The 14,139-nt window shown below is 34.9% G+C and overlaps 1 protein-coding gene across 3 annotated transcripts in view; it reads right to left on the bottom strand.

Annotated features, from left to right (window-relative positions):
• Positions 1 to 14,139, bottom strand: part of KHDRBS3 (KH RNA binding domain containing, signal transduction associated 3) — a 215,032-nt gene that overhangs the window by 121,453 nt on the left and 79,440 nt on the right. For all 3 annotated transcript variants that reach the window (XR_010021789.1, XR_010021790.1, XM_063079793.1), the window contains exon 4: positions 8,160 to 8,306. Coding sequence is in view for 1 of the 3 variants with exons in the window: in XM_063079793.1 (XP_062935863.1) it covers positions 8,160 to 8,306 (147 nt within the window). In the remaining 2 variants the exon portion in view is untranslated. The remainder of the gene's footprint in view (positions 1 to 8,159; positions 8,307 to 14,139) is intronic.

Genomic DNA, 14,139 nt, shown 5'->3' with positions numbered 1-14,139 from the left:
CTTAATGTCTGAAAGTCACTTAATGTAATATCATAATAATAAAATAAAGGACAAAAATCACACGATCATTTCAACAACAAAAAAATTTGACAGAAGAATCTGACTTTAATGATAAAAACATTCAACATACTAGGAAAACCCACAGCACGCATCATATCTAATAGTAAAAGAATAAAAGCATCACCCTAAGATCAGGAACAAAACAAGGATGTCCACTCTCACCATTTCTACTCAACGCTATACTTGAGGTTCTAGCCAGGATGATTACATTACAAAAAGAAATAAACAACATCCAGACTGAAAAGGAAGAACTAAAACAATCTCTGTTCACAGATGGCCTAAGCCTATATACAGAAAATCCTAAGGAATCCTAAAAAAAAAATAAAAATAAAAATAAGTAAATAAATAAATAAATAAATAAATAAATAAATAAATAATAAATAAATAAATAAATAAATAAGCTAATAAATGAGTTTACGAAGGCTGCAGGACACAAGATCAATATACAAAAATCAGTTGTATTTCTTTACATTAGCAATGAACAATCCAGAAATGAAATTAAGAAAACAAGTCCATTTTAAGTAACACTGAAAAGAATAACATAATTAGGAATAAATTAACAATTTTGTTAATAAAAGATTTGTCCACTGAAAACTACAAAATATTGTTGAAAAAAATTTAAAAGATCTAAATAAATGGAAAGATACCCAATGCTCATGGATAAGATGACTTAATATTGTTAAGATAACAGTATCCTCAAATTGATCTAGAGATTCAAGGAAATCTTTATCAAAAACCCCTATTGGCTTTTTTGCAGAAATTAACAAGCTGATCCTAAAATTCATATGGAAATGCAAGGAACCAAGGATAGCCAGAACAATCTTTAAAAAGAAGAACAAAGTTGGAGGAATGGCATGTTCCCATTTCAAAACTTATTACAAAGCTACAGTAATCAAGACTGCATGGTAAAGGCATAATGGATAGACATAAAAATCAATGAAATAATAGAATTGAGAGCCCAGACATAAGTTACGGATGACTTAAATAGTCCCTTTTATAAATGGTGCTGCAACAACTAGATATCCATATAAAAAATAGGACCCCTACTTCATGCCATACCCCAAAATTAGATCAAATTGGATAACAGACCTAAATGTAAGAGCTAAAACTATAAAACTGTTAGATAAAAACATAAGGAGTAGGGCCGGCCCCGTGGCTCACTCAGGAGAGTGTGGCGCTGGGAGCGCAGCAGTGCTCCCGCGGCGGGTTCGGATCCTATATAGGGATGGCCAGTGCGCTCACTGGCTGAGCACGGCGCGGACGACACCAAGCCAAGGGTTGCGATCCCCTTACCGGTCACATAAAAATAAAAAAAACATAAGGAGTAAATCTTCAAAAAGTAGACTGAAAAGGTATGCCAAGAAACTGAGTATAAAGAGATTATCATATTATAAAAGCCACAGAAAGTCAGTGTTGTAATCACATTCTGCCAAACAGCCAAACCCTAATTCCATGGATTTACTAACAATAAAGCCAATATTGACTTCAGAAATAGGTGGTGAAGGGTAGAGCAGGAATCCATTTCAGTGGGATGAAGAGAGAATGGGAGTCACAGACAGCACAAGGAAGGCAGATTCTTCCAGCTGAATGGCTACAAAGAGGAAGAAAGAGAAAGGATCATAGTTTGAAGGGAGGAAAGGAGAATCTTAAGATAGAAAAAAGAAGGGCTTATCAGACTGTACAAAGAAGATTCAGGAGACTGTTTCCTGAATTATTTACAACTAGAATTTAAAGAAATTTAGTAAATTTACACAAAAAAAAATACATGGTCTCTTCCTTACTTTTGAAAGCATAAACAAAAAATGACTTGAAAGTTATAGCAGAAGGCACTGTAGAATAAAAGTAAAAATATGAACACCAGTCAAAAAGGAAGTTGAAATCGTAATCAACTAATAACCTCTGCAAAGTAGGAGGAAGGAAAGGCAAATGATGACCAATAGAAAGTCATTGTAATTAACAGGAAAAGCTAAGGGTGAGGGGTTTTTATTTTATTGTAAATATAGATTCTTTCCCTGACTTATTTGGGGTATTGTGACCTCAGAGGAGACGTCTGAATCTTTCTGTTATTATTCTAATCTCTAAAATAAGCCCACTATGTTCTCAAATATTTTACCAAAAATGTATAAAGATTAATAAATTAATTTGTAAAGCACATTCTAAATAAAATGTGCTACATAAAAGCTATATATTTGCCTTGTTGAAAAGCATTAGAGGTGTAATACTAAATTGAATGTGTTTAAAAACAGATTTACAAGAAAACATGGTTAAGGCCTTATCCAAAAACATCATTAGCAAATTAAAAAAATAAATAAAGCATTGCTCTAATATTAGGTGATTACAATGGTGTCACAAAAACTATAATTACAGTCCATTTTAAATATCATTTTTGGAAAACTGTACTTCAAAATAAACAGTGTAGCAGAAAAAAAAAAAAAAATGGAATTACATCTGAGGTTAAGCCTGAATTTAACCAATGAACTTACCAGCTATAATTTTACACAATTTTTAAAAATTTTAGGTGACTGTTTCTTCTGATGTCAGATGGACACTACTGATATGATCACTCTAGTTACAATTTCCTGATCATTAAAATAATTCTTTTAAATCGGTAGGGAGACCAAATCATACATGGTAGTTTACAAGCTAACTTATTTTTATAATTTTACATCTGAAGTTATTTTAACTAACCATCTGAAAAGTGAAATTATTACAACATTAATATTAACATCACTATCGATAGCAAACAATGGAAAAGTTATTAGAATTCTAATTATATATGTGTAGGAAAAATTTTTTCTATCCTGTGGGCTTAGAATCTATTTTAAATGTATGTTAGCCTGAAGAGTGGGGAAAAAAATTAAGGAGATCATCAAAAGTAACTTATTGAAATTCAGTGGTTTCTCTGCCAGGAATGTACACTTCAGATATATTTGCCAAATTATTTCAGTGTTTATGTCCAAGGTTAATCCTGAGATCAGTGTTTGCATTATAATCTATAAAAATAATCTGTGTTAATCATTTGAGAACCAATTAAATAAATTATAGAATGTGCATGTAATGAAATATTATATAGATATTAAAATGAATTAAGTAAAACTTTGCATACACTCATATAGACATTTGCAAAACCACAGAAGCTTAAAAAAAATTAAAACATGGGGCTTTTGGTCTAGCTAAGTGAGGAGTTTAGCAAAGCTTTCCCATAAAAAACGACAAAAAAGTTGATAAAATGTTCAAAGCAATCATTTTAGGAGTCTAAGAAACTGACTGAAGGCATATAGTAAACTGAAAATACAACAAATTTATTCATAAAAAATTGCCAGATGTCAGGTAAGAAAAATGGGAGTCTGTGGCACTCTTGCCTGGGGATGCTACCATCCCTCCTCTCCAGCCCAGTTGGTCCATTAGTTCCACTAGGGTAGGGAAAGCCATGAAAACCTGTAGCTTTGTTGTAGAAGTAGACTCACTCAATTTGGAATAAAGTATGAAAAACCCCATGCCCAGCAGCACTGTCAATAACAGTAGCAATTTTGGTAACAAACGAATAGGGAAGACAGGTGAATCAGCAAGCCTAACAGAGTCTTGGGTGGGGCAAGCAACTCACTAGCCAGAAACTTAACAGACAGATTCAGGAAACGAGATAGCCATGGAGGGCCTTGATAAGCTCTCCACACATCTCTGGCTGAATGGAAGGAAGACAGGCTCATGTATAGCAAAGAATGGAGAGAGCCAAAGCTCTCCATACATCCTTGCCTGACAGTGAGTCTGTGCACATGCAGAGGAGACACAAGGAATCCCAGAGGAAAGTAAAAGTGGGGGCAGACAAAGAAACAAACTACTGTGGACACTCCAACACACACATGGTTCCATCAGCAGAGGGTGGACAACTTAGTAACAAGAGTGAGCACTATCTCTGACCAATCACTGGCTGACCACTAAGCAGTGTTGATACAGAGAAAACTCCTAGCAGGCCAGGCTTAAAAATAAAAGCAAGAGAGAAAAACATTAACAGAAACATTTTAGCTATAAACCATGAAGGAGACAGATTTCACAAATTGAGTCCAACTAAATTATTAAAGAAATGGAAGACAAAAAAACCCCCCCAGCAATTATAGAATAAATTATATTCTATACGTCTCTCCGGAAAGAAAAATCGGAATGCAGGTTTGCTATAACGTGTTATCTAAATGTAGAGTTTTCAACAAAAACTAAGAGACATGCAAAGAAACGGGAAAATGTGTGACACATACAAAGGGAAATAAAAAAGCAGTACAAAGAAACAATCCTGGAAGGGGCCCAGATGTTGAACTTACAAAAAAGAGATTTAAAAAGTAAAAATTAACTGCAATGAAAAATTCACTGGAGGAGCTCAGCAGCAGATTTGAGATGGTGGAAGAATTAGTGAACTTGAAGACAGGTCAATTAAAATTATCCAGTATGAAGAAAATGATGAAGAAAATGAGCCCCAGAAATCAGCAGGACAACATCAGATGTACCAACATACACAATAGGAATCCAGGGAGGAAGACGGAGAAAGAGAAAGAAAAAAACTTAAAGAAATAATGGCTGGAAACTCCCCACATTTACAGAAAAGCATAAACCTATAGATCCACAAAGCTTAGCCAACAAGTAGGATAAACATCATAGTCAAACTGCTGAAAGCCAAAGATAGAGAAAGTTTTCACAGCATCAAGACAAAAATAACAGATTGTGTACAGGAGAACAACAAAATGATTAATGACTCCCTTCTCATCAAAAATAATGAAGGCCAGAAGGCGTCAGAGTGGCATATTCAATGTGCTAGTGGGAAAAAAATACTGTCAACCAAGAATTATATAACCTATCCTTTAGAATGGAGGTGAAATAAAGACATTCCCAGAAAAACTAAATAATTTTTCCCCCAACAAATCTAGGTTACAAAAAAGACTAAAGAAAGTTCTTCGGGCTGAAAAGAAATACCACCATATGGCAACTCTAATCACAGGAAGAAATGAAGAGCACCAGAAATGGAAATATGTGGGTTAATATGAAAGACTATAAAAACACTGTGCTATAAACCAGTATCCCTCATGATTACACATGCAAAAATCCCTAACAAACTATTAGTAAACCATATCCAGCAAAATATAAAAAGAATTACATACCATGCATGACCAAGTGGAATTTATCCTAGGCATGAAAATTGGCTTCACAAGTGAAAATCAACTAATGTAATACACTATCATTAACAGACTAAAGGAGAAAAAAAAATCACATGATCATCTCAATAGGCAGAAAAAGCATCTGACAAAATTCAACACCTATGTTTACGCTATTTATTAATGGCAAAAACTCTCAACGACTAGAATAGAAGAGAATTTGTTTAACATGATGAAGGGCAGCAATAAAAAACCTACAGCTAATAGTGGAAGACTCAATGCTTTCTTTCTAATTTCAGCAACAATGCATTAAAGGTTCTTGTTAGTCAATATAATAGCATATGATAGCATGACATGATATGACATGACATGACATAAAATTAAAGGCATCCAGATTAAAAAGGAAGAAGTAAGACTGTACTCACAGATGACAAGGTCACATGTCATGGAATCCTAATAATTCCATTAATTAGGATTAGATTAATTAGAATTCCAATTACTCATCTTAATAATTCTATTTTAAAAATAACACACTAGAATTTATTAATAAACACATTCAGCAAGGTCACAAGATACAAGATCAATACATAAAAATCAACTGTATTTCTACATATTTGTAATCATCTGAAAATGAAATTTAAAAACAATTCCACTCACAATAGCATCAAAAAGCATACAATATTTAGAAATAAATTTTACAAAAGGAATGCAAGCTGGTACCCTAAAACCCTATTATTAGCAGAATAAAAGAGAAAAAAAAAAAATCACACAATCATCTTAAAAGACAGAAAAAGCATCTGACAAAATTCAACACCCATGTTTACGCTATTTATTAATGGTGTAAAATATTCCTGAGAAAAATTATAAAATACTTTAAAAACAAAGTGAAGAAACATTTCATATTTTATGTTCAAGGACTAGAAGACTCAAAATTGTAAAGTTGGAAATTATCCCCAAATTGATCTATAGATTGAATATAGTATATATAAAAATCCTAACAGTTCTTTATAGGAACTGACCGGCTGATCCTAAAATATATATAAAAACGCAAAAGTACCAGAAGAGCCACAACAATTTTGAAAAAGAATAAACTTGGAGAACTTACACAACCTGTATTTCAAAATTTATTATAAGGCTAAAGTAATTAAGAATATGCTACTGGTATTAGGTACAGGCATATAAATCAATGGAAAAAAATTGAAAATTCAGAAATAAACCTTTACATTTATGTTCAATTAATTTTTTCCTTTTTTTTTTCTTCTTTCTTTGGCAGCTGACTGGTATGGGGATCCGAACACCTTACTGAACTAACTGGCCAGCTTCCGTAGTTAATTTTCAACAATGGTACTAAGGCAGTTCAATGGGCAAAGGACTGTCTTTTCAATATATGGTGCTAGGACAATTGGACATCTATACAGAAAAAGACAAATTAAGATGTTAACTTCACAGCATACACAAAAATAAACTCAAAATGGACTACAGACAAATGAAAGAATACTATAAAACATTTAGAAGAAAACTGCAGAAAGTCTTTGTGACCTTAGGTTAGGCAAAAAGTTCTTTTGGACAACCCAAATTCAGGGTAAGGGAAATCAGATCCTACCTCTTGGTGAAGGACTATAAAGGTCATGAGATGGGAGGTATTACTGCAGCAATCTTTGGAAAATAGAATCTGTTCCACCTGCTAGGTCAGCACTGACAGGTGTACGATGCATGAGCACTAAGATATAAACCTCTCCTTAGCTGTGGTCATGCTATAGTTCCAATTTATAGTCAATATATGACTCATATCTGACTCTTCCATTAAACCATGAACTCCATGAGGGCAGGAATCATGTCTTTTATTAGCTCACATGTATCTATCACACAGCAAGCACTTAAAAAATTTGTTTTTAAATTAAATGAATAAAATGAATAAAAATGGACTATCATTTGCTTGCTGAAACCAAAAAATATATTAACTATTTTCAGTTCCCAGGTTACTAAATACTTAGTGCAATTCCATGTGTTGAATTTCTGAAGGCAACTGTGATTTAAAATATCTTCACCTATAAATAAAATAATTGTTTTTCTTACAGATAATATGATCACAATACATGTGCTGCAGCATATAAGTCAATCCACCAGCTAGCCTGGGATCACTGAAGACACAGTCTTACCCCGACAGCTGTGTGGCAGATGTGTCAGCTTCTTTAAAATAAACTGTCTACAGAACCAAAGTGTTGAATGCTTCAGTTTTTTAATCAAGAGCATGCAAATCACACACAAGCTCTTTTTATCAAGAGCATACAAATCACACAAAAAACTTAAGTAATTTTTGAACAGAGGTAGAGATATATTAATAATCACATTCTTAGTAATGTCAAGGTATCTGAAAGGGTTAAAACAGTCTATCAATTGTTAACAAAACATAAACACCTGGCAGAAGCTAGCTAAATGGTCTTTCTCCTCTGTGCTCATTATGGTTATGTCTGTCGTATTTATCATGCTGTACTGAAATCATCTGTTGATGTTTCTCTTTTCCCCTAAACTACATATTCCTTGATGGTGAAAACTGCTTTTATTCATGTCTGCATACAGAGCACAGTGCTTGGCACACAGAAGTCACTAATGGGCTTGTGTTGGAGAACAATGAATTTGTCAAGTGTTTTCAGTGTCACATAAAATCTTAGGATCTGAAGTCCCAAAACCTGAACTAGTGATTGTGCTCTCTAAGTTTTTTAGCCATGTAACATTAGTAGTGTCATTTAATCTCTCTAAAACTCTATTGCTTAAATGTATAAAGAAGGAATAATGCCAAATAATTCACAGGGACATTATGATGTCTGATTGACATGATGTATATGAAAGTTTTTTAGCAGATAAGGAGCTATGCAAATAACTATTACTGACAAGAATTATCGAGGATTAAAATAAAGGACTTTAAAGTGCAAGTTAACTATCAAGAAAAATTGTACTAACAGGGATGAGAAACTTTTTGATTTCTTCCAAAGCATGTCCCATACGGGCATAAGCTTCTGCTGGCGGGGCAAACACTTCAATGAGAACATGGAGATCATCATTCAGGTGAAAGTATTTTGCTTCTCCACTTTTCCTTAACTCTTCTTCCTGAAGAAAGAAAAACAACATTTAGAAATGTGTCACTAAAAGAAGAAGAAAATAAAAACTACTCAAAGCTTATATAGCATGTATTTATCATAGGAGATTCTCAACAGCAAACATCAGCCCCTGAGGAAGAAGGTTTCAACTAAAAATCTGATCCTGTCACTCCCGAGCTTTTATAAACACTCCAAAGCCTTCTTACTACCACTGGAATAAAGTCTATACTCCTGAAGCTGGCCTGTAAAGAATCCCATCAACTACCCATTATCCCCTGCTCCAGCTCCTTTGCCTTCTCCTGTCACCTTTGCTCAACTCACTGCAGCTGCTGCACAGACCACTTTTGTGTTTCTCAAGCTGGCTAAGCTCCCAAGCTCACTCCTGCACTGGCTACGCTGTGTAACTGTGATGCTGTTACAAACCACTTATCACTATCTATAATGTCTAAAATACCTTAATTTTTAATTGTCTTTTTAAAATTTTCCCTCACTGGACCGTAGGTAATCACCATGGAGCAGAAACTGTATTGCCTTATTTGGTGATGTATTCTCCAGGTCTAGAAAAGTGGTTGGTATATAGTAGATCACAACAAATATTTGTGGAATGAATGGTTAAAAATTATTCATTCATTGCTATGTTCAATTGCTCATTCACATATTCATTCAAAAACATTTTTACATGTTAGACACTATATTATGTCTAACGACAAAACTGAATAAAATAAATGAGATTTATTACATGATTTTAATAATTATGACAAAGGTTTTTAAACTTTTATCAGGGGTTTACATAATGAAATTTGGGGGAAAATTAGAAGGAGGGAAAAACCAGATTGTTAAGGGTCTACTGATTTTGCTCTATTACCTTTTTCTAACTTTCAACCATACAAAACGTGATCTCCAGAATCTGGGTCTTCTATTAGTCTTTAGTTTCAACATTAAAATCAGACAGATCAAGATTAGTAGGAATCTGTGCATAAATGATTTCCAAAAGGTAGGAAATCTTCCTAGCCTCTTCAGAAAACCTATCGCACGGGCCGGCCCCGTGGCTCACTCGGGAGAGTGCGGCACTGGTAGTGCCGAGGCCGTGGGTTTGGATCCTATATAGGGATGGCCGGTTCGCTCACTGGCTGAGCGTGGTGCAAACACTGTGCCGAGGGTTGCGATCCCCTTACCGGTCAAAAAAAAAAAAAAGAAAACCTATCCCAAAAGAGAGGTAAACCCAGGAAGTCTCAACATCCCCCCCTTTTAATTCCACCATTAGCCAGCAGCCCAGTGACGCGAATGCTAGAGGCAATACAGCCTTGACTCACTCTCTAAGGTTTCAACTTCTGTTACTTAATTGATTTGAATTCTTCCAAAGAAAAGGAAGACTAACACACAGAGCATAAAAAGGATTTAGTCAGATATACCTGAATCTTAGCTATGCCAGTCATGAGCTGTGTGAGTTTAGACAGATTATATATAGCCTTAATTTGCAAAATTAATTTGGTGTTAACACATGTATACTAATGCAGGATCATTGAGAATTCAAGGTACATCTTTATATAAATATCTGGCAAAAGGAGTTATATACAGCCTAGTACATTGCCTAACATATGGTAGTCAATAAATGCTAGTCTCCTCCACATTTATGGAAAGTGGGTCATAAACAAAGAAAAGAAGAAAAAATATCTGAAATAAGGGAGAGTAAATATAAGCTATCCTATACATTTCCTTTGAAATTTGTCTTGAGTATAAAAGGCACATTCTTTTATGCCAACTAACAGTTCATCGTTCTAATCAGAACATTTCCACCATTTGATCTGAAACTCTGTCTTTCCTAGCTGCAGTTTTAAGAATTGGATTCTATGCACAGCAGTTCATCTCTGAAAGCATGAACTACTGAAACAAACATTTCTAATCCTTTTCTAATAATGGCACCAAAATAATGATTTTAACAAAAGATTCTAATTATTGGTTCATATTTAAGCATTTTCATTTCTATCCCAAACTTAAGGTGGGATAGAGATGATTTCTCATCATAACTGTAGCCATTGTACAACTCCATAGTGTGAGACGTTATCACCAGACTATCCATAGATCAATGATGAGAGGCAATGTGATGTTTGGGGAAGAGCACAAACTTTGAAGTTTTGTATTCAAAGTCAAAATCCAATATTTACTTTATGGCTTTGGGCAAGTTAAATTATCCTCATCCTGAAAGGATAATTTCAGGTGAAGATAACAATAATGTAGTACCTATCTCATAAGGTTGTTATAGTAATAAAGGAGTTAACACACACAAAAAGTTTTTAGAATTACGCCTATTATTACATAACTACAGTATTAAATAATATATTATTCTATCCTATAGATGATGTGAGCAAAATATCTACCATGAAGTTTGGTACAAACTAAAGGCTCAACAGACCATAGAATTATCATGATTATTACGTTACATTACCAGCTGATACATATCAGTGATCACTCCCATAATTTCATCGATGTAAGAAAAAAAAAAAAGTTTGCAGTAGTCCTTAAAGAGCAAGCACTCTGAGAGTCTAAAAGGATGAGCTTTTAATACTAAGAAATGAGAATCTCTTTAGAAACACACATATTATTAACTGACAATTTCTGTAGACTAAAATTAAAGTAGTAAAAAGGATCAACTGAAATCAATATTACAGTGTTCAGGCAGTGTGGATCTGATTACAACACAGCAGATGGGATATTGGCAGTATCCATTTAAAGTAGTAAACCTGTTACTTAAACTATCACCTGTGGACACCTTCAGTGAAATGCTTATAAAGGTATAACTGATGGGCCATGTGGCAGAGGCTACAGCACAGTGTGACAGCAGGCAAGAGAAAGATAAGGCCGGTGGGGTGGAGTGAAATGGGCTGTTTTTTCCTGTACTCAAGAGTTTAAAGAAGGTAATAACAGACTCAGGGCTTTATGTTATCAATTCAATGCCTGCAAATCCAGAAGTATCCAAGGAGGTTTTACTACCTGTAGTCACAGAATGATGCTGAGTTCAAGCTTGTATACTGCTGAATGACAATGCAGATGCCCAGCCCTCTCTTCTGCGAGCACAGAACAACGGATAACAGTGAAAATCTGAGAACTGGATTGGCAAAATTTGGCAGGATTCAAATAACTCTGAGTTCCCAATGCTAAAACCCCACTGAGCCTTCTACATCAGCAAAAGCCTATCTGGTGAGCCCTTTCCTACGCTGCTTGAACAGCTGAGGTATTCCTTGAAAGAAGATGACAATTCTCATTCTTCATTACTACTACTCCTTATATCTCCCTGGCCTACCATCAGATCTCTGCTTGCCCCATAGATGCAGAGAATAAGAGAACTAAATTAAATCTAGAGGAGAAGGCTGCTCACATATAATAACCATAACATCTATCCTAGTGTGAGACACTTCCTCCTATTCATCCCAGTAAGGATCTGGGACCTTTTACTAGAGTGACTGTCACTGAGGTGAAGAAATACCTAGATAGTTTGAGAATTAATAGAATTGACTCTGAGCTAATGGTGCTTCACTGAAATCCCCCAATCACAGTGGGGCTTATGGAGACAAGAAACAAATGGACTTTTGGGCCTAGTCCTTTGACAGTGGGCTTAGTTGATTGTAACTCCACTGTGTATGCTGTAGCAGATTGAATTATGCCCCCCAAAACTCAATGAAGCTTAAATTGTGTCCCCCAAGTTTTATGTATTAGAAACTTAGCCCCCACTGTGACTGTTAAGAGGGTGGAAAATCCTATTATGGTAATTGAAAGGTGGAGTCTTGAAGAGGTGATTGACTTGAAGGACTGTACAGTAGTGAATAGATTAAAAATGGTGGTCAGGGGCCTTGTTCCGAGGACTTTAAAAGAAGAGGAGAGTCTGTTTCTCTCTGCTTCCACCATCTTGAGATGTAAGACCCCTGGGTCACTGTTGCTACCACCAAATGGACCTTGGACATCACAGCCTCAAAAACTATAAGCAATAAATTTCATTTTCTTATAAATTACCCAGTTCCATGTATTTTGTTATAAGCCACAAAAACTAACTAATACATTTGCTATTCCTCCAGTTCCTGGATGTCTTGATGGAATGTGAATAATCAGCCACTTGCAGAATCCCCATATTGATTAGCTGACCCATGTGATCAAAGACATGGAAATGAGAGGATTACTGAATGGGTGATAAGTGGTCTGAAAAAGAGTCCCAAGAGTGTAAAAACAGAGTGCTCTATGCTAATGCAGAGCAGGCACTCAGCCAGGTAGTCAAGAGGACTCATGGCAGCAAAAGTTAGAGCACCTCATTCCTCAACCACTTCAGTGCTTCTCAAAGTGTTCATAAACTAAGTGACCATAGTGACAAGAACAGAAATTATGCATTACTTCCTAATACAGATTCTCCTCAACAAAAATTACTGGCTACTGTCATTGCTGAGTGCCCAACATGCCAACAGCAGAGAACCACCACAAGCCCTTGATATGACAACATAATCTAGAAAGATCACCAAGCCCTAATAGGAAGCTAATAATAGTTAGGGTCCCTTTCAATATATGGATAGCCAGGCACTTGCTGTTACTTGAAGATACAATCTAGATAAAGATTTGCCTTTCTTGCTTCTATTCCACCTACAAAACTATTGATGGATGCCTTGATTACACAAAACATTGCTTCTGACCAAGAAACTCTCTTAACAACAAATAAGGACAATAGACACCTGTTCATCGGTTTCACTGTTCATATCATGTAGCCCATTACCAGATGGCCTCAGCATGGGTGGAGTACTGTCCTACAAGATACACATAATTTCTCACCAACTGGCTAATACATGCTTTCATTTTCTTCCACTACCAGAAAGATGAGTCAGGTAATCAAAGAAACATCATTTGAGATAGCAATGCTTAGTGAGTAGTTAGTAAAACCTGGCTGTGCATTAGAATCACTTCAAACACCTATTGAAAATGCATTTTTGAGGACTTTAAACAAGCTGGGATATAGAAATCTGTATTTTTTAAACAGTATTCCATAGAGTCTGACACATATCATGTTTTCCACTGCTGTAGTATAAAACATACAGGTGTTGATGTCAGAAAACTATGGTTTTATTGACTGTGTTAACTAAACAATACAATGAACTTCTCTGATTAACCCACACAATATACTCAAGTTCCCTGAATCTGTTTCCTTACATGTAAAATAAGGAAAATATTATCTTCCATCATTTTTCCAAGGATAACATGGAGCAATGCCTGCAAAATGTCTCACACTGTGCCTGACTCACAGTGCTGTTCAATAAACAAATAGTGGCTATTTCGTTATAAAAGCTATTATTTAGATGAAATTTTTTATGAGGAGGCTGAATTTTATCTAAATAACTTTCAATTCTAAAATGATCACTGTGCTCAACATTTCATGGTAAGTGATCACTAAATGTGGACTTGGTTCTCAGTAATACAAATCTTTTAACAATGAGAGAACAGTGACATTAGAGAACAACGTTAAGTGACACACATTATGAAACATAAAAATGTCTTTCGGAATAGGTATACTTATGAAAATTATCAATAAAAATAACTCAGTAATTTTTAGCCTGTTTAAAAAGCGTCATATTGCCAAGTAGAACAACTATTTGTCAGAACAGTAAGCAATTATTAAAACATGTAGAATCAATTTTAATAGCTCAATAAAATGCATATACTAACAAATAAAGGTCAAAAAGAAGAAAAAAAGCATATACATTATAAACTAAACTATATGAAACATATGTATGGAAAAAATGATCCAAAGTAATTAATCTAAAATGCAGTGATTGTGAGACTATAAATAACTTTTATTTCTCTTCATAATA

The sequence above is a fragment of the Cynocephalus volans genome, chromosome 15 (assembly GCF_027409185.1).
Source record: "Cynocephalus volans isolate mCynVol1 chromosome 15, mCynVol1.pri, whole genome shotgun sequence".
NCBI lineage: Eukaryota > Metazoa > Chordata > Mammalia > Dermoptera > Cynocephalidae > Cynocephalus > Cynocephalus volans.
Note: the sequence above shows the minus strand (reverse complement) of the source record. Positions and strands in the feature narration are given on the sequence as shown.